Source organism: Lynx canadensis, chromosome X (assembly GCF_007474595.2).
Source record: "Lynx canadensis isolate LIC74 chromosome X, mLynCan4.pri.v2, whole genome shotgun sequence".
In the NCBI taxonomy this organism is placed as follows: Eukaryota; Metazoa; Chordata; class Mammalia; order Carnivora; family Felidae; genus Lynx; species Lynx canadensis.
Genome location: NC_044321.2, coordinates 95,830,877 through 95,852,060, shown reverse-complemented (window position 1 = coordinate 95,852,060; position 21,184 = coordinate 95,830,877). Strand labels below are relative to the sequence as shown.

The 21,184-nt window shown below is 48.2% G+C and overlaps 1 protein-coding gene across 1 annotated transcript; it reads right to left on the bottom strand.

The window, feature by feature from the left end:
* Positions 1 to 487: 487 nt before the first annotated feature.
* LOC115506872 (rhox homeobox family member 2-like) lies at positions 488 to 7,556 on the bottom strand. Its single transcript, XM_030304841.1, has 5 exons — positions 7,436 to 7,556; positions 6,980 to 7,275; positions 6,792 to 6,907; positions 4,611 to 4,656; positions 488 to 859 (listed from the first exon to the last, which is right to left on the bottom strand). The coding sequence occupies exons 1-5, from the start codon at positions 7,515 to 7,517 to the stop codon at positions 488 to 490; spliced, it is 912 nt and encodes a 303-aa protein (XP_030160701.1). The 5' UTR covers positions 7,518 to 7,556.
* Between the last annotated feature and the right edge of the window lie 13,628 nt (positions 7,557 to 21,184).

The window sequence follows — 21,184 nt, the reverse complement described above, 5'->3', positions numbered from 1 at the left end:
CTACTGGGGCCCAGCCCCGCCCGGAAGCCCGCCGGTCCCTCCTTAGGGGCTGACGCCACCCGGTCCTGCACCTCTGCGGGGTCGGGCTTGCGCGCGGGGCGGGAGGACGGGGTGGCCGAGGAGAGGGTGGGTCTCTGTAACCCTGCCCCGGGCACGTGGGCACCTTCGGGGATGTGCCTGGCCTGCCGATGGTGGCTCAGGGACAGTACTGCGTGAGAGCAGGTGTCCTCGCCTTTCCCTATGAATGGCATTGCCCATGCAACTGACTGACCCCACACCACACGCAAAAACAATTGTAGAGAATTCACAACTTTATTGAAACTGTAAAAAGTGCCCTAAAATAGAGGGTCAGTGAATTTGACTTCTCTTTAATACATTCAGCACACATTGAATGAACTATTCGTTATGGCGACAGATACAGAAACTTGAATCTGGCTCAAAAACACCTCAGAAAAAAACTGCCAGATTCCATTCTTTGGGAAAACGATTAAGGAAGAACCACGGGTGGTACCGCACCAGGATGGGCCATAGGAGGACAGCCATAGCGAGGGAAAGGTGGAGGGCAGCCACAGTGACGAAACAGTGGAGGGCAGCCACAGGGAGGGAAAGGTGGATGCAACCAGGGAGGAGGAGGCAGGAACATAGGAGGAAAGGGTGGCATGGGCGGGCGAGGTGGCCCAGGCGGCATCATTGGCTCCTGAGGCATCCACATACAATCTGGCCCCCGATTGAAGATGCCACGGTATGGTCCACCCACGTTAAAGTTGAAAGGGGGGACCATGGCCATGGGGGGCATGTTTCTGTACCTCAGTGCCCTCTGCTGTCTTCTCAACTTGGCCCTCCTATTCTTAAACCAAACCTTCAATCAGAGAGAAAAAAGGATCGTTTTAGTATGTTGAGCATTGAATGTCATACATGAAAAAAAAAAAAAAACAAACCCAGCAGGCTACTCTCTACACCCTCAGGGTTTTAAACTGCACCAGGGAAGCTACTTCCTTGTTGCTAAATTATCCTAGGAAAGTTAGCACCGAGGGGTCTCCCTTCAGCTCACCCTCAGACGGCACCCACTATGTGCCAGGCTGTGGCTTGGCTTATTGCTTTCACTCTGTCCTCCCACCTTGCGTATTATTTTTCCCCACCCTGACAAACAGGTGTAGCTGAGGAATGGCACTCCGTCCCTGCTGTCACTCTTACACGTGCTGGGCTGTGTCCTGACAGCTGGCCCTCAGCTGTCCAGCTGCCACTGACTCCTAATCACTAGGCTAGCGTCACCCTGCTTGTGGGGAAGCTCAGCATAAAGTCCTGCTGGGGCGACAACCCCCAGTTTGCAAAGCCCGTCTTCAATGTGCAGTAAATAATCCACAGGCACGTGTGGGATTTTGAAACCAAAGGTGTCTTTGAAGGATGACTAAAGGCTCATTCATTTTCTGAAACCTCTTCATAGTTGAAGGATGGTACTGTGAGCGAGGCTTGGGCTTGGAGGGCCCAGGAGCCTGTGGCTTGTCTTGCTGGGACACAAGTTAAGCTGAAGCACCGGACAGCACCTGGATGTTTTACACTTCGGGGGCAACGAAGGTTTAGCCTGACTAGGACCACATTTACTCAAGTTCTCAAAATCTCTGCCCAGCCAACAGTTCGGGGGCAAAGAGGCACGCCACCGTTGTCCACTCTGCACCCTCCACCCTGCCCCACCCTCCAGACTTCCCTGGGCTCATCACCCGGTCAGCGCCCTCTGCTCTGGCTACAGTTCCAGGACCCTGGACAGGAGCCACTGCTGCCCAGCAGGGCAGGGCCCCCTAAGCCCCTCTCCTCCACCAGGAGAGCCCCATCCCATCCCTTCTTCTCCTTCCTTTTTTGAGTCGAAGCATAGCTGACAATACAATATTATAGTAGTTTCAGGTGGACAGCACAGTGATTCGTCATTCCTCTACCTTACAAAATGCTCACCACGATCAGTGTAATCACCGTCATCACCATACAAAGTCATTGCTGTATTTTGACTATATTCCTTCTGCTGTACTTTTCATCCCCGGGACTGATTTACTACATGACTGGAACTTGGCGCCTCCTAATGCACTTCACTTATCTTGCCCGTCCCTCTCCCCCTACCCCGCAACCTCCAGTCTCCTCTGTATTACAGTCTGCTTCTGTTTTGTCTGTTCGGTAAGATTCCACACATAAGTGAAATCATATGGTATTCTTAAGGCAACAAGGCGAAACTGACACTTTAGGAAGACAGCTAAGCATGTGGGAGAGGAGTCACAAAATGGCTCCTCCCGCCTATCTGCCAGCTATGAACAGTACAAAAAACAAAACAAAACAAAACACCTGTCCTTTGGACTCCACTGTCCTTTCCACATCGTATTAATGGAATTCCTTTGTATTTAATATTTGTAGACATTCCCAGTTGGCAAAGGTTACTTGAGACTAAGGGCCTCTACTCTCTCTGTTGCCTCATTTTCCCTCTCCCAGCTTAGAGGTTACTCGGTCTTTCTGCTGCTTGAATATGAAAAGTCTAAAGAAACCAGTGCCGGGAGCTCCTTTTGGGGATCCAAGTTTACCAGAGGCCAAGTCTACACAAGTGCAAAGCAGCATAACTGAGGTAGACACTGATACTAGTTCCACATACCTAATACTGGGTTATCAAAACAACTCTTAACTGTACTCGCAAAATGGTCGAGGGGACACCCATTAAAATGTTCTTCACACAAACGCTTTATGTTCTCAGTTATATGTGGAATCTAAAAAAAAGCTCAACAAACTCATGGAGCAACATCGGATCTGTGAGTGCTAGAAGGGTGGGTGGAAGAAGGGCCTAGAGTCGGTCACAAGGTAAAAACTGCCACTTTTGAGATAAATACGTACCAGGAAGATAATGTAACATAAGGACTAGACTTAACACTGCCACGTGGTACGTATGGCAGTTAAGAGATTCAATTTTCTTAATGTTTGTTTATTTTTGAGAGAGAGCGCGAGCAGGCGAGGCCGGAGAGGCAGACAGAGAGGGAGACAGAGGATCCCAAGAGGGCTCCACGCTGACAGCGGCAAGCTGGGAGCCCCCTTCCTGCCCTTGTGCCCCCTGTCTCTCCCTCTCTCAAAATAAATAAGTACACTTAAAAACAGAAAAAGAAGACCAAAATCTCAGGTGTCAGACATTCCTCGAAGGACCATTCGCTAATGCGTTTGGTACTCTCACAAATTGGAACGTGAGTGATATCCCCAAATAATTCTCCCCTTACCCTCCACCTCTTAGACTGGCTTCCCCCTTTGTTGAGTTGATGCAACCTTGTTTGAAATTGTTGTTTGAGTTTATTTTGTCTTGGACAGATTTCAGAGGTTGCGACTCCCCCCCCCCCACGTCTACCATAATGCACAATCTACTCTTTAACTATGTTTTCAGGCTGACAGATCAAAGAATTCTGGGAAATTAAAGTGGAGGCCTGCCACTCTCCACACCCCTTTACCAAACACTTAAAAGCAATAGCTCCAAATTGGAATTAATTAAATTTAAAAATGTTGAAATAAAATAATTTTTTCATTAAAAAATAAAACTGCCTTACTCCAAATCCTAGAGTAACAAATCATAGATGTTAAAAAACAAACAAAACACAAAACAAAACAAAAGGAAACCGACAACAGGAGACCCAGGTACTTTAACTAAAAGCAGTAAGCAGTGAAAATAAAAAACATTTTTGAAATTTTTAAATAAAATTTAAAAAATAAATCAAACGAATTTTATAATTAAAAAATAAAATTGCTTTAGTCTGGATCCTAGAGCAAAAGATCTCATTCAAAAGGAAAACCACCACTTGGGGGGCCTGGGTGGCTCAGTTGGTTAAGCGTCCAGCTCTTGATTTCTGCTCAGGTCATTATCTCAGGGTTCGGGAAATTAAGTCCCCATGTCAGGCTCTGTGCTAACAGCTCAGCACCTGCTTGGGATTCTCTCTCTGCCCCTCTCCTGCTCGCACAGACTCTCTCTCTCTCTCAAAATAAATAAACTTAAAAAAGGAATATACGTGCAATATACTACATATTTTTTATATGTACATTTATGTATTAAGTGTATTTCTGCTTTAGATAAATATAAGCATTATTCCATGAATTAAATGTATTGTATATCTTATATAATTTATATTTACTACATTACACACATATTTTTGTATTTATAATATATATAAAATACATATATAGTTATATTAGCACGTAAATATATATTGCACATAAAAATCAGTATACTATACATGTGACATATAATTATAAAAATATGTGTATTATAAGTCTACTTTAGTGACCTATGAAAGTACATACAGTAAGGTGTAGCTTAGACAAAGGTGTATATATGTGTGTATGCAAGGGATACTATCCTATACCAATTTTTTCATTCCTTTAGGAAATCATGTTCCCCCTGGTAATGGGCAATTTCCAAAACCTGGGCTTTATGTATCCCACCTTCCCCTCCGCAAGACCCAAAAGTTCAACACTTATTTCCCAAATCTAAAAAAGGCAACGAAAACACAGAAACGTGAGAAAGTCTATGACCAAGGTGCCCCAAATCCTGAAACAGGTTTAAAATGGCTCCCAGCAAAATTGTTTTTTTCGGGTTTACTGACCTGCACTCTGGCTACAGGCACATTCATGAATCTCGAAAGTTCCTGGCTGAGGGGAGAAAAATCGCAAGGATCAGTATGTGGAGTTGGCCATGAGTTAAAATACAGCATTTTTCATTCATCTTTTGAAAAATTGTTTTCGGGGAGATGTCAGTGACATTTTATGAACCAGTTTCTGCACTAGGAAAAGTCACGCCATTTCAGGATTTACAGTGAGGTTCAGTTGACAAAGAAGTTAAGGGAAGCCAAGTCTTGGTGGGTAAAGGAGGCACAGTCCCCAAGAACACGTGACATTCTAATTCAGTTTCTTTTAGTGTTATCAACACCAAAATGAAAAAGAATCTGACTGAGGAACTATCTGTGTGGACTTTCAGTCATTGCTCTTACCCAATTTATGGGTTAAATTAGAGCCCTAAGGGGCGCCTGGGTGGCTCAGTTGGTTGAATGCCCGACTTCGGCTCAGGTCATGATCTCTCGGTCGGTGAGTTCCAGCCCCGTGTCCGGCTCTATGCTGACAGCTCAGAGCCCGGAGCCTGTTTCAGATTCTGTGTCTCCCTCTCTCTCTGCCCCTCCCCCGTTCATGCTCTGTCTCTCTCTGTCTCAAAAATAAATAAACGTTAAAAAAAATTTTTTAATAAAAAAATAATGATAAATTAGAGCCCTAAAACAACATGCGTTCTCTCTCTCTCTCTCTCTCTCTGTCTCTCCCCTCCCCTCCCATCCCGTCCCCTCCCCCATCTCTCTTTATCTATCAGTAATGAACCCAGTTAAGAGTACATGCCCACTAGAGGCTAAAGGATGGCACAAACTGCTGTTTATTCCTTGGTCGTGCTTTGTTACATTTTTCTATCACTAACTTCCCCCCTGCCATCCACCATCCACCCCCCAACACACACAACACACACACACACACACACACACACACACACACACTTCCCCCCCCCCCCACTATTCTATAAGGGGTAGCTTGAGGCTTCCTTTGAGGGCAGTTTTTCCGTCGGCACGATTTAATTTTAATTTTTTTCAATTTTATTATTTTTTCTTTTCTTTTTTTAAATGTTTATTTATATTTGAGACAGCGCCACGCGCAAGCGTGGAAGGGGTGAACAGGGAGGGAGACAGAATCCAAAGCATTTCAGGCAAAGTCAGAGGTGGGGCTGGAATCCCAGAACGCCGAGAGATCTCTCGACCTGACGAAGTGGGACGCTCAACCACTGAGCCACCCAGGCGCCCGATTTACGGTTTTCGTAAGTAGGCTACGGGTCCAAAATGGGGCTTGAACTCACGACTCGAGATCAAAATTCATATGCTCTACGGACTGAGCCAGCCGCGCCCCTTTTCTTCTTCTTTAAATTTTAATTTATTTTTAAAGACCTCTAGCAAAGTTTAAGGGAATGCAGAACATTCACTACTCGAGACCGTTTTCCGGCGCACTATTTAAAAATATCCAAATCAGGGCAGGGCCGACTGGCGGGTTCGGTTGCAGGAGCCTGTGACTCTCAACGTCAAGGGTCATGAGTTCCAGCCCCACGTTGGGTGTATTTAAAATACATAAATTGGGATTACTTTAGTGAGTTGGGATCACCTCAAATACGTAAATAATTTAAAAATAACACTAAAATTTAAAAATAACACTAAAAACCGGTGCAGAAATAATCCACAACGAGCAGATTTATCACCATTTTAAGCAAAGGCGGGATCCTACTAGCCCGTTTGCTCCCGCGTCTCAGACTTCTCGCCCTCGCCCCTTCCCCCCCGCCCCCCCCCCCTCGCTTCTAGTAGGACTTTCTAGGACTTTCTTCTATTAGCCGCAGCGGACAGTTTCCCGGCTCCAGATGTTCCACTCCACCTGAACGTCCCCCTTGGTCCCCACCCGCAGAGCCCTCAGCTCCCGCCTAAACCAAGGGAGGCGCGGGACCGGCAGCCTCGAGGGCCCGGTAGGTTTTACTTCAGCCACGAGGAGAGAGACACGTGACAAGCCTCCGCGCCGCCACCCCCCCCCACTCGCCGCCATCCCCCCCACTCGCCGCCGTCCCGTTCCCGCCGTCGCTCCCCCCCGCCAGTCTCCGCCGGTCCCCCCAACGCCCTAGTCCGCGTCCCTTCCCCCCCCCGCGCGCCGTCCCCGCCAACCCCAGCCACTCCCCCCGAACCCCGCACCGGCGTCCAGCGCAGAAGCCCACTTACCGCACGGTGGTGCTGGGATACTGGGTGTAGTTGAACAAGTTCTCCATATGGCGCACCTGCAGCGGGGTGAACACGAAGCGGGGGCCCGCCGGCTGCCTCCCTCCTGGAGCGGGAGCCTGAGCCTGAGCCTGAGCCGGAGCCGGAGCCGGAGCCTGAGCCGGAGCCGGAGCCGGAGCCAGAGCCGGAGCCGGAGCCGCGGCGGGGGGCAACTGCTCCTCCTGCTTCGGCTCCACTGGCTCCAACTGCCGTGGGCTGCGGCCGCAGCCCACATCGCGGGTTTCGCAGCCCGGGGGCCACGGATATCCAGCGCCCACGTTGCCGGCCCCTTCTCTGCCATTGCTGTGGCCATAACCAGCACCGTCGTCGCCGCTATCTTCTTCCTCCTTGATTCGTATGCCTGCCGCCTGCTGCTCAGGTGCGAACTCGGCCCTGGCTTTCTCCGCCTCTCCGTTTCTGGTAAGCGACATCGTCACTTGCTTGCTTTCTGCAAAAGAAGAAATCCAGAGACAGATATCAGCATCAGAGCCCGGGCTGTGGGGAGGAGACCAGGGGAGGCATCTGAGGGGTGGCCAGACCGCTCCCCTCGCCCAGGGACCCTTCATTTCTGGGGCGTGGCGAAGACGCTGGTCCCGACGGGCACAGACCACGCAGCTCTTCCCGGTCCTCGTCGACTCCCAGGCTGGGGAAGTCCGTGACTTCGCGCTTGAATTGGTTGAAAGGATCCATAGTTTCCCTCTGCCGTCCTGTGTGGATCTGCGTCTGGATCTGCTGGATCGCTGGGTCACACGTGAAGCGGTGGCTACGCTGCCGTGCCGTCGAGTTCAGTTACCCAGCGTCCCGCTAGGCGCTTTATATATACCACCCGCTAGTGGGGGTTGGGCTCGCCGAGGTGCGCATGCGGCTGGGCTTGGGCACCAAGTGGGCGGGTGCTCCTGCCAAGAGGGCTGGGGTGGGGAGCACTTGCTCTCACGCATCGGAGGGGACTATGGGTAACCAGAGCTGGCGGCTTCGGTTGTAGCTTAGCTCGTGTCCCCCAAACTGGCGGCATGTCTCCCCCACTCCCGAGCAAGGGGCTGTGCGGCATTGTGTTTGCCTATTTCCGTAGGGTGAGAGACAGACCTCACCCTAGGTCTGGAGACCTGGCAGAAAAGTTGGGACAATCTCTCTTGGGCCAGCCCCACCCCCACCCCCACCCCCCAACCTCTGGACCTAGCAGCCGGTACTAAGCAGGGAATAGTCATCAAACGAATGTGATCAGCTCTGAGGTGGCACACTCTTGAGTTTTTTCAGCGAGATGCTGAAGTTAGAGCCCGCCAAACTCCCGGGTACCCGGGAACAGGAGCTGGGGCTTGGGGTTGGTGATCGTGCCTGGTGCTCAGATGCACTATGCAAATAAAACCACACGTGCCCCTTGGGAAAGTCCGGTGCCTCCAGAATTTTAGTGATGAAGCTACATCTCGGTGCAGGGCTACAAACCTGCACAGTGCATTCAAGGCTGCTTAAAGTGCACAAAGCTCCTGCTTTTTTTTTCTTCCAATTTTTTTTTTCAAATATTTGTTTCTTTGTCTCATTGTAACCGCCTATCCTGAAGCATTCCTGCACAGCAGCTATGCCTCTAGCCATAGATTTCTCTATACAAGCATGCATATCCCTGAAGGGTTGGGACCTTTGGGACGCGGGTAATTTCCCGCCGCCATTTCTCCCTTCCCTCAGCCTCTCGGTTTTTCTAGAAAGATCTTCCTGAGCCCTCGCTGAGGGAATAAATGAAGTTTACTACTTTTGTTTTTATTTATTTTGAGAGAGAGCACAAGCGGGGCGGGAAGGACAGAGGATCTCAAGGGGGCTCTGTGCTGAAGGCAGAGAGCCCGATGGGGGGCTGGACCTCATGAACCCAAAGATCATGAAGTGAGCCAAAGCCAGATGCTTAACCGACTGAGCGACGCAGGCACCCCTAAATAAATTTCGTTTCTTGTTGGTTGTTTCCTTTTTCTTTTCCTTTTTTATTTATTTATTTTTCTTACGGCAGGGATACGTTTTTATTGGTCGGAGAGTTGAATTTATGTAGGGTTTTGGTTTCTCCAGGTGAGTACAGAAAAGAGACAAGGGGCAAGAGATTTGGGGCATAGCAAGGAATCCGTGATAAAGAGTGACTCTACATAGTTTTATATAGTTTGTCAAAACTCAACAAATGTAAGTTTGAGATTTGTGCACTCTTTTGTATGTCACTTTTACATCAACAGAGGAAACCTGTAAGCAAATACTGAACTCCACTTAATGGTATGCATGCTTATTTCTTGTCAAATAAAAGGGAGCAGACCAGATTGAGGGCTCTGTGGTTTTCCCCGCCAGAACTGTTTTATTGATGTTCCAAGACTCGTTAATATCCTAAATATTGAAAACGGCGTCCCACAGTGGGCCTTATGCTCGACAGCGTGCTCGATTTATATCCCTCGTTTACCCCACGGCCATTCTCCTCACCCCCATTTGAATTGAGACACTCCATCATTTCTGTGGGTTCCTAAACGCATCACGGGCCCTAGTCGCCTCACCCGCTGAGTCTCAGGGATAAGTGCCCCTGCCTCATGCCCCTGGAGGATGGGTAAGAAACTAACTAAAAGAGGTTTGCGGACCAATTCGTTTTCAAAGAGGTGGTAAGGGATGCGAGGTGACTGCGTCCTCCTGACGACTTTAACCAGATGTTTCCTCCTCAGGGAGGCCCTTGTTGAATGCCGCAGGCACCTCCCCCGCCTCGGCTGGACACCCTCTGCCCAGTTTCGACTTGAGATCAGTTATTGCGTGAGCGGCCTACGAGGGCTTTCATTCTGTTTGTGCTGGACTAGCTGCGATTATCCGTGACCGCTGAGGGGGCGCGTTCTTTCGTGTCTCCCGTTCCCACGGAGCCTTCCCGCTGGCTCCGTCTCAGTCCCTCCCGTGTCCCGAGACAACTATTGCCCTACCTTGGCATCAGTTGTGGTAGTATTTTCTTCAGTAACTTCACACTCTGCAAACCTTAACAACCGAATGGAGCCTCGTCCTAAGCAAAAATAGCCACGACTGGGGTTCGATGTGCCGGGTTTATGGCCGTGGGCGCTCTGGAGCCAGCCTGCCGGGGTCTGCGTCGCGGCTTGCTCGCCCTGGCTAGCTGGCTAACCTGTCGAGTTGCTGAGTCTCAGTTTCCTCAGGTGTCCTCATCCGTATAACGAGGACAGCAATAGCCACCACCTCACCAGGGTGCTGCGGGAGCAATTGAGGTGACAAAAGTAAAATATTTCCGGTGGCCACACCACACTGTCTCACGTTTCTGATTTCAGCCAATTTTGTGTCTCTTTATTCGCAAGGGTCCGTGAGAGAAGACAGGTGCTGGTTGTTCTCTGGCAGTTGACAACGCGGACAGGAAGTTTTCTTGTGACCGCCAGGTCTCCAGGGCTACACGTCATTTGGGGTCTTTATTTTTTAACTCTTTTTTTCAGGAATCTCTCCACCCAACGTGGGGCTCGAGCCCATGGCCCTGAGAGCAAGAGTCACACTCCCCCAACTGAGCCAGCCAGGCGCCCCGCTACCTGTCTGTTTGTACCTACCTGGGCTCCAGTCACCAAACCTCGTGGCCTGCTGCGCTTACGGGGCCCCGTGGCAGGTAGTGTGGGCAGTGCCTCCAGCGCAGACTCAGCCTTTGTGCCCTGGCTTCTCCCAGTCTGAGCAGAGGGATCAGCCCACGTGAGAGAAAGACGCTGAAAATGATGGAGCCCCACCCCCACTAAGTTGCTCTGTGGCCCAGGTAGATCAGCTGACATCCCTGTGCCTCCCGTGCCGCATCTGTACGATGGGGATCACGATGGCGCCCCCTCTCCTGAGCTGAGAAGCGTACAAGGTAATAGAAGGAAGGCCCACAGGACGGGCTCAGACGACCGGAGCTGATGCTGGAGGTAAGGGGTCAGGGCTGAGGGGGCTCGGGCTGTGCTTGGGCCCTCGCTGTGATCGAAGGTGCCGGACGTGGAGCATAACCCCTGCCCCTGGGCGGATGTGCGAGCCTGTGGAGTGAACGTGGCCGTGCTTGCTCGTGCCGGTGACCTCACGCGAGTGCCGGCTGCGCACCGGGGCCTGGCTGACGAATCTTGCAGCTGTCCGCGGGGAGGGGAGGAGAGTGGTGCGAGGCATCGCTGTTTCTTACTGAGGCGAGGCGACGGAGGCTTGGAGAGGTTGGGTGACCTTCCCAAGGTTATGCAGCTTGGTGGAAGTGGGCAAGGGTCCAAACCTCTGAAGACTGTTGCTGGCAGCCCCTGGTAGAAGCGGAGTTGGCTTTCGGGGAGTAGCGGGGCCTCCCTCACGTCTCAGAGTGAGCCAAAGTTTGGTAAATGCTAAGCAGGCTGTGCGCAGAACTGCAGTTAGGGGGGGGAGGAGAGGGGCGCCCGGGTGGCTCGGTCGGTTAAGCGACGGACTCTTGGTACTGGCTCTGGTCATGATGTCGTGGTTGTGAGATCAAGCCCCATATGGGGCTGCGGCCCAGCGTGGCTCCTGCTTGGGATTCTCTGTCTCCGGCTCTCTGCCCCTACCCGACTCGTGCGCGCCTGCTCTCTAAATAAACAAACGTCCGTGCCAACAAAGACAATAGGAGAGGCTATCGCGAGCAGCCCCAGGAAGGAAGAAGTAGAAAGCTGATCTCAGGAGACCCAGACACAGCCAGGGTGGCTGTGGAGCGTGACCTCGAGAGGGAGCTAGAGAAGAGTCTGCAGAGAACTCCATATCCAGCAGGGAAATCAAGTTTAAATATTACGTTGGGGTCGAATTCAAGGGAGGTGTTGGGATATGTGCATCTGGGAGGATGGAACCCTGTAAGTTTGGGGCAAGCGAGACTCATGAAAACAGTGTTTTAGGATGGGGTTCTTGGAGGGGAGTCCCAGATGGCTCTGGGCTCGGCTCACTGCAGTTACTGGGCTAGGGGATCAAGGTGGAGAGCCAGAGTCCCTGCTTGGAGGCCACACCGGTCCACAAGGTGCATGAGGCGTCCCCTGGAATTGGAATGTAAACGTCTGTGCGTGTAGTGGCATTACACTTTCATCAGCTAGAGTGGCGACCGCGCCCCTAACCCCCCCTTCCGCCTTCGTAAATATTATAGCAGAGAACAGGGGGCTGAGCAAAGCGAGCGGGCTCTGGAGTTGGGTGGAGCACACGTGTCTGGTTTCCGGGCACAGCCGTGTTCTTCTGCTTTCGTGGTATATTCTCACCTCATGACACTGGCAAGCCTTCCTGTCCCTGTGCCTCCGTTTCCCCAACTGGAAATAGGGCAACTCTTCCTATTACTACCACTGTTTACTAAACTAATGATGGTCAACTCACAGAATTCTTAGGAAGTCGGAATGAAGTATGGAAAAACAGTTTCCTTCTCTCTCTCCTTCTTCCTCTCCCTTCCTGTCTCCTTCCCTCCCTCCCTTCCCCTCCCCTACCTCCCTTCCATTTTCCTTCTCTCCCTACCTTTCCTCCTCTCTCCTTCCTTCCTCCATCTTCTCCTCCCTCCTTCTGTCCATTCTTTCCTTTTATCCTCCTCTCCTCCATTCATTCTTCTCTTCTTGCTGTGACAATTTCAAAGAAACTCAAGGGGTGCCTGGCTGGCTCAGTTGGTGGAGCATGCGACTCTTGATCTCAGGGTTGTGAGTTCGAGCTCCACATTGGGTGTAGAGATTACTTTAAAATTTTTTTATAAATCTTTTTTAAAAACATAGGGGCACCTGGATAGCTTAGTTGGTTAAGCGTCAGACTTCAACTTCGGCTCAGGTCATGATCTCCCGGTTCGTTGGTTTGAGCCCCGCATCGGGCTCTGTGCTGACAGCTCAGAGCCTGGAGCCTGCTTCGGATTCTGTGTCTCCCTCTCTCTCTGCCCCTCCCCTGCTCGTGCTCTGTCTCAAATAAAATAAACATTTTTTAAAAATTAAAAAAAATCTTTAGGGACGCCTGGGTGGCTCAGTCGGTTAAGCGTCCAACTTCAGCTCAGGTCATGATCTTGTGGTCCATGAGTTCGAGCCCCGTGTGGGCTCTGTGCTGACAGCTCGGAGCCTGGAGCCTGTTTCGGATTTTGTGTCTCCCTCTCTCTCTGCCCCTCCCCCGCTCATGCTCTGTTTCTCTCTGTCTCAAAAATAAATAAACGTTAAAAAAATTTTTTTTAAATAAAAATTTAAAAAATCTTCTAAAAAAATAAAAGAACCTCAAGACAATATGTGTTTTCATCTCTACATCTTTATTTGTATGGACTTTCCAAAAAAAAGCATAGAAATTTCGGCTACATAAGCACAGTGACAACAATAATCTCTTGGAATCATCGCCCAGTCGCCTACATTTAGATTTCCCTGATTACCTCAATAATTTTAGAACTCACACTTTGTTGCATCTGCAATGATGAAATAGAGATCTCAATGGAGTTATTTGCATATAGAATTCCAGCCTTAGAGAGAGGAGGAGGTGGGGTGCCTGGCTGACTCAGTGGGAAGAGCGTGTGACTCTTGATCTCCAGGTCATGAGTTTGAGCCCCACATTGGGTATAGAGAGTACTAAAAAAAATAATAATAAACTTAAAAAAAAAAGAATGAAGAGGAGGAAGTTATAGACAGACCCGGGGTACCTGGGTGACTGAGTCGGTTCAGCCTTTGGCTCTTGATTTCAGCTCAGGTCAGGATCTCATGGTTTGTGAGTTGGAGTCCGGCATTCGCATTTGAGTCTCTGCTGTCAGCACAGAGCCAGCTTGGGATCCTCTGTCTCCCTCTCTCTCTGCCCCTCCCCCACTTATTCTCTCTCAAAAATAAAGATTTTTTTTAAAAAAGCTAAGCAGATTTTGTGTTCACTGCCCTATCTTGGGACACCATGGACTCTTCAGGTTTGTTCCAGGAAGCTGTATCATTTGCACATTAAATTCCAGTCTAGAGCCTGGTACACTGTGTCCCTCTGCTGTAATCTGGTGTTAAGGGTAAAATTCAATGAGTTTTCTTTCAATTGTGTCTGATATATTAGACCATTATGACCCAGAAACTTGTAGAATCACCACTGTTCTTGGCTCCATGTGGTGAAATAAATAAATGCGTGTGTGTGTGTGTGTGTGTGTGTGTGTGTGTGTGTGTAATGGTATATCATTTGGCCTTTAAAAATTAGGGAATGTCATTTACAACAACTTGGATGAACCTGGAGGACGTTATGCTAAATGAAATAAGCCAGGAGGCACCTGGGTGGCTCTGTCAGTTAAGCATCTGACTTCGGCTCAGGTCACGATCTCATGGTTCTCAAGTTCCAGCCCCACATGAGACAAAGGTGCTGTCATCACCGAGCCCACATAGGATCCTCTGTTTCCATTGCTCTCTGCCCCTTCCCTGCTGGTTCTCTTTCTCTATCTCAAAATAAATAAATAAATTTTAAAAAGAAAGAAAGAAAGAAGCCAGACACAGAAAGATAAATACTGCATGATCTCACTTATATGTGGAATCTAAAAGAATTCACCTCATACAGAGATTAGAATGGTGGTTTTCAGAAGTTGAGGTTTGGGAAAATGGGGAGATGTTGGACAAAGGGTGCAAAATTTTAATTATGCAAGATTAATAAGTTCTAGAGACCGTATGTACAGCATGGTGAGTACATTAACAATACCATATTGATACTTGAAATTTGGTAAGAGGGTAGACTGTTTTTTTTAAGATATAAATGTCAGGAGCACCTGGGTGGCTCAGTCAGCTAAGCGTCTGACTCTGGATTTCAACTCAGGCCATCATCTCCCGGTTCCTGAGTTTGAGCCCCAAGTCGGGCTCTGTGCTGACGGTACAGAGCCTGATTGGGATTCTCTCTCTATCTCCTTCTCTCTCTGCCCCTTCCCTGCTCGTGTTCTCTCTCTGTCTCTCAAAATAAATAAATAAACATTTTTTTTACAAAAAGATGTAGGGGGGCCTGGGTGGTTCAGTCAGTTAAGACTCCGGCTTCGGCTCAGGTTGTGATCTTGAAGTTCATGGGTTTGAGCCCTGCCTTGGGCTCTGTGCTGACAGTTCAGAACCTGGAGCCGGCTTTGGATTCCGTGTCTCCTTCCCTCTCTGCCCCTCCCCTGCTCACGCTCCGTGTGTGTGTGTCTCTCTCTCTCTCAAAAATAAATAAACATTAGGGGCGCCTGGGTGGCTCAGTCGGTTAAGCGTCCGACTTCAGCTCAGGTCATGATCTCGCGGTCCGTGAGTTCGAGCCCCGCGTCGGGCTCTGGGCTGACAGCTCGGAGCCTGGAGCCTGCTTCAGATTCTGTGTCTCCCTCTCTTTCTGCCCCTCTCCTGCTCCTGCTCTGTCTCTCTCTGTCTCAAAAATAAATAAAAACATTTAAAAAATAAACATTAAAATTTTTTTAAAATACATAAATATAAATGTCAAATCCCTTTTTTAAATTTTTTTTATTTTTTTAATTTTTTTTTAACATTTATTTATTTTGAGACAGAGAGAGAGACAGAGCATGAGCAGGGGAGGGGCAGAGAGAGAGGGAGACCCAGAATCCGAAACAGGCTCCAGGCTCCGAGCTGTCAGCCCAGAGCCCGACACGGGGCTCGAACTCACGGACCGCGAGATCATGACCTGAGCCGAAGTCGGATGCCCAACCGACTGAGCCACCCAGGCGCCCCAAATCCCTTTTTTTTTAATGTTTATTTATTTTTGAGAGAGAGAGAGTTGGGGAGGGGCAGAGAGAGAGTGGGACAAAGGATCCCAAGCAGGCTCTGTATGGACAGCAGAAAGCCCGACGCAGGGTTCAAACCCACGAACTGAGCCAAAATCAAGAGTCTGACGCTTAAGTGCCTGAGCCACCCAGGCACCCCAAGAAGGCAGATCTTAAGTGTTCTTTCCAGAAATAGAAGGCAACTACGTGAGGTAACGGATATGTTAATTATCTTGATTTTGGCAATCATTTCACGATGTATACATACATATATCAGAATATCAAATTGTAAAAGAAAAAAAGAATATCAAGCTGTACTTCTTAAATATATGGAATTTTTATTTGTCCATTATACCTCAATAAAGCTGAAAAAATTCAGGTAGAATAAAACAGACACAGAAATAGAGGAGCGGGAAGAAGAAACTGGTAAAGAACACCAGGTAAGGACATTTAAAAGAACGGCATCTGCAACGACAATCATGGGAATGATAACTAACCGTTCTATAGGAATAATAGCTAAGTATTATAGAGCACTTAGAACGGTCTTCTTGCTTTCCTCTCCTACTTGTAACCCTTTTTCTCCACCCTCCCCAACTCCCAACAAAGAATTTGCACTTACAGATCTGTTATTATCTCAAACTAAAGCCGTATGCTCATCATCCCCCAGGCAGCTGCTGAGTGCCTACTGAGTGTCAGGCCCTTGGAATTCTGTGGTGAATTCTAGAGTACTCCTGGATGTACTGATGTACGCCTAGACTACACTCCCCATGATGAGCACTGGGTAATGTATAGAACTGTTGAATCGCTATACTGTATACCCGAAACTAATATAGCACTGTATGTTAACTATACTGGAATTAGAATTTAACACTTAAAAAAATGGGGCTCCTTCCTTCCATGCAGAAATCTAGTGGGGGAATAAAACATGGTGTCAAAAGGAAACGTAAAGCAAGTAAGTTCCTGCCCTGAAGGCGATCTGCACGGGGCCTCTCATCACCTCGCTGATCGTCAGGGCTGCTTCGCCTGACCTGGCTGGAAAAGTATTAACTAAAGCAAAATAAAATTAAAGTAAACAAGTAAATTCCAGTAGGTAGGAGGCGCTGGCTTTGTCGGCCCCAAGTCGGGAGGTGGAAAGGTGAGCGGGAGGCCAGGGCACCATATGAAGGGACTCGAGTAAGTGTGAGAATGTAAGGGAGTAGGATTTATAAGGGCTCGACTGGAAGAATTGAAGACAAGGATGAAAATGGGTGCAAGGAAGACAGAAAACGCTTCAATGGGATCGCTCCAGAGCGGGATGAACGATGAAGGGGACGCTAAAGGCAGGTGGGCTCCTCAAGGCAAAGGTGCGTCCGTCTCACTCACCTCCTCCCTCTCCTTGTCCCCAGAGGCCAGGCCATGGCTTGTTGCTCCCGCTCCGGTTGGGGGGCAGGGCGGGCGCGGGGAGCAGACGCGACAGAAGAGAAGGGGATGCCCTGTGGCACAGAGGGCGCGTGCGTGATCAGGAGAGGGATGGGTATGACTGGTTTCGGGAGCCTTGGTCAAGGCCAGCACGCTAATGGCTCAGACCATTCCAGTTACTGGATGGAGAGCAAGGGTGAGAGTGAGAGCGGCTGCCCCAAGGGGAGCGGGCGGATTTGGGGGGCTCCAGACTCTTTGACCAACTGTGACACTGCCCCCCTACCCCCGGAGCCCCAGGCCTCCCGCTCTTGGGGGTGCAAACCCGCCACTGGAGCCACTGGAGTCACTGTCGCCACGAGTGATGCCTTGGCTTCTGGAACGCGATGCCACGCACCTGCCCAAATCGGAGACTTGGAACCAGTTCCAGGGAAGTCGACAAAGCCCCTCCCGCACCTAGAGTGGGGTCCTGCCCACGACGGAACGGGCTGTGCGCATCCAAGGAAATGAGCTTCGGAAGTACCCAGTTCCCTGCATCCTTCCAGTTCCTCGGAGATTGGAGTCTAAGTTGAATAAGAGACCGTGTCCTTTCTCAGCCCGGTGCCTGAAATGACTGAAGGGAGAGGCGATGGGCCAGAAGGCATTTCACAGAGAGCCGGGCTTGACAGTACGGTCCATTCAGCTTGCATTAGGGTGTGTGTGTGTGTGTGTGTATCACATATTACATGATACAGGCTGTGTACTGTGTCCTATATCTCTAGGTATATATGTGTACATATAATACATGTGCAATAATATAGAAATGGCTCAAGTCAAAGCACATATACATTAAAAAAAAATTTTTTATTTTAACATTTATTCATTTTTGAGACAGAGCATGAGTAGGGGAGGATGCAGAGAGAGAGGGAGACACAGAATCCAAAGAAGGCTCCAGGCTCTGAGCTGTCAGCACAGAGCCTGACACGGGGCTCGAACACACGGACCTCGATATCATGACCTGAGCTGAAGTCAGATGCTTAACCGACTGAGCCACCCAGGTGCCCCCACATATATATATTTAAAATGTTATTTATTTATTTGGAGAGAGAGAGAGGAGAGAGAGAGAGAGAGAACAAGCGGGGAGGGACAGCGAAAGAGGGAGAGAATCCCAAGCAGGCTCCACTCTCAGCACGAGCCTAACACAGTACCCAATCTCACCAACCGTGACATCGTGACCTGAGCCGAAATCAACAGTCCTATGCTTAACCAACTGAGCCACCCAGGTGCCCCTCAAAGCACATATTTTTTAATCTCTCCTGAATTAAAAGAAAAATGTGAATGGAATGGGAAAAAAAGTACAAAGTATTGAAAGTATTTTCCATAGAAATGGCAATATGTTTATATTGCTGCTGCATTATTCAGTATAAAAAATACAGGAGGCTGAATCACATTTTGATTACAGACAAATAACACTATTTTTTCAATGAGAATGTCCCATGCAATATTCGGGACATATTTATACTAAAACATTATTTGTTGTTTATTCGAAATTCAAATATAAATGAAAGTTCTGCACTTTATCTGCCAGGGCAAATTTATTTTCCAATCTTGGAAATCAACAAGATTAAAATATTGATGCATTTAAAATGTTTTGAATTTCTGTTCTTTTGCTCTTTTATATAATATTTTATTTTAGTCAAAAGGCATGATTGGCATTATGAAAATTCAAGGAATTCATAGAAGTCCAAAGCCGAAAGAACAAATCTACTCACATTTCATGAAGAAGAAATAATCAGAGTTGGTATTGGTGATATTCAATATTGCTTGATATTCTTACAGACATCCCTACACACACAAGGATGAAGAAGAGAGGGTGAATGGATGTGTGTATGCAGAGTGAATCTAATAAGACTGGAATCATACTACATATGTGGTAAACAAGATGAAAAATCTTAAATTTAAATTTTACTTCATTTAATAGAAGAAAAAGAAACACAGGAGATTGAAGGAACTGCTGGACCTCAGGAGATTGTTTTTGACCACAAGACATATAAATTTCATGAAATCCCATTTTTCTTCTCCAGGGTACTCTGAACTTCCCAGCCTGTTGCCTTGTCTCTGAGGCACAGTATTTCCTGAGACTCTCCCAAAGACGCCCACTTATCATTAGGAACAGCTACAAAATGTTCCTGCGAGTATGATCAGGTCAAGTGGGGTCTGATTTATTACCGTAGGGCCTCCTGCCCTGGACACTCAGATGTCTTGGTCCTCGGTGGTCAGAAATTTGAGATCAGAACTAGGTAAGCAGAGCGAAGGACCAAGTGAGAGAAACTCACAGTCACGGACAGAGAAGGAGAGAACAAAGCATGTGTGGGAGCAGGACTTGTAAACAGAAGAGGGTAGAACAATGGCATCCTGGGATTGTTAGCTTTAGGGGTGCTTTCGATTACATTCTTCTGCCCCAGAGAATGAAAATTGTTGAATGTCAGCTTCTCAGGCAAAGGTTGCACATTGGCAGCTGCAGCCTGAATCTAATCTATTCTGCAGGCCTTTTTTAGATGGCCAGCACACTTCTTGATACATATTTCAGTTAGTTGCCAACATTGAAAAAAAATTTTTTAACATTTATTCATTTTTGAGAGACAGAGTGTGAGTGGGGAGGGGCAGAAAGAGAGGGAGACGCAGACTCCGAAGCAGGCTCTGGGCTCTGAGCTGTCAGCATAGAGCCCGACACGGGGCTCGAACTCACGAACCGCAAGATCATGACCCCAGCTAAAGTCAGACGCCCAACTGACTGAGCCACCCAGACGCCCCAGTTAGTTGCCAACATTTAAAGAATGGAAGGTTTCATATAAACATTTGGATTTGGGGCCAGTCTTGAAAAAAAAACAAACAAACTGGAAAATCTAGTAGTCTTGGCCCAACATTCCCCCCCGTACACTCAGCTGGAGCTGAGTACTGGCCATCCCCTTTGAAAAAGATCTGTTCTTTCTCAGTTCACCAGTCTCCACTCTCCTTGCTGGTCTCCTGTCACCTGTGTCTGTCAGCATTTGAGTTTATAACCCTGATCATTTAAAAGCATGTTTTTTAGGGGCGCCTGGCTGGTTCAGTTGGAAGAGCATGTGACTTTAAAAAAAAATTTTCTTAATGTTTATTTATTTTTGAAGGAGAGAGACACAGCGTGAGTGGGGGAGGGGCAGAGAGAGAGGGAGGCACAGAATCTGAAACAGGCTCCAGGCTCCGAGCTGTCAGCACAGATCCCGATGCGGGGCTCGAACTCACAAGCTGTGAGATCATGACCTGAGCTGAAGTCGGGCACTCAACTGACTGAGCCACCTAGGCGCCCCTAGAGCATGTGACTTTTTGATCTTGGGGTCATGAGTTCAAGCCCCACGTTGGGCGCAGAGATTACTTAAGTAAATAAAACTTAAAAAAAAACCATAAAAACATGTTTTTTATTATGTGAAATGTCAAGCGTACACAAAAGCAGAGAGAATCACAAGACATACCTTATGGACTAATCTCAGTCTCAACTTATTCACAGCCTGCCTTGTTTCATCAATACCCTAACCAGTTCAACATAATTATTTGCATGCAAATAGAGACACCACATCGTTGCATTCGTAGATATTTCAGTGTCTCTAAAAGAATGAGAATGTGTAATTTCTTTTCTATAATTTTTAATTTTTTAACGTTTACTTATTTTGAGAGAGAGAGAGTACGCGAGTGTGCGTGTGCATACGCACATGCAGGGGAGAAGCGGAGGGAGAGGGAGAGGGAGAGAGAATCCCCAATGGGGTCTAACAGCACGGAGCCCTATCTCCTGACAGTGAGATCATGACCTGAGCCGAAATCAGGAGTCAGATGCTCAACGAACTGAGCCCCCCAGGCGCCCAGAGAATGTGTCATTTCTAATCATGCCTTTTTCCATCATGCCACCTACACCGCGGGTTATGCTGTGGTAATAGGACGTGTTATGAAATAATAGTAGTGGGCATTTCTGAGGGCTGCTGCTGTGGCCAGACTTTGTGCCAGGTACTTACATATGTTATGTCCTCTCACCAATTCTATGGCAGGGACATTGCTATCCCCCATCTTATAGAGGGTCTCCGCACAGAAGTCCACCCTAATTTATATATACATGCATATGCACATGCAAATACATGGTTTGGAGGCACCTGGGTGGCTCAGTCGGTTAAGCGTCTGACTCTGGATCTCAGCTCAGGTCTCGATCTCAGGGTCGCGAGTTCAAGTCCCGCGTTGGGCTGCACGCTGGGTGTGAAGCCTACTAAAAAAAAAAAAAAAAGGAGAAAATATGTATTTATATATAATATTTATATACCATTGATATATTATCCTTATT

Bases quoted from the DNA above. Each gene is read 5' to 3' on its own strand.
- LOC115506872 (XM_030304841.1), bottom strand. From the start codon at position 7,517: ATGGATCCTTTCAACCAATTCAAGCGCGAAGTCACGGACTTCCCCAGC. The intron at 7,276-7,435 runs GTCTGTGCCCGT...CTTCTTTTGCAG, and splicing joins GGACCGGGAAGAGCTGCGTG to AAAGCAAGCAAGTGACGATG. The intron at 4,657-6,791 runs GTAAGTGGGCTT...TTCTCCCCTCAG, and splicing joins TATCCCAGCACCACCGTGCG to CCAGGAACTTTCGAGATTCA.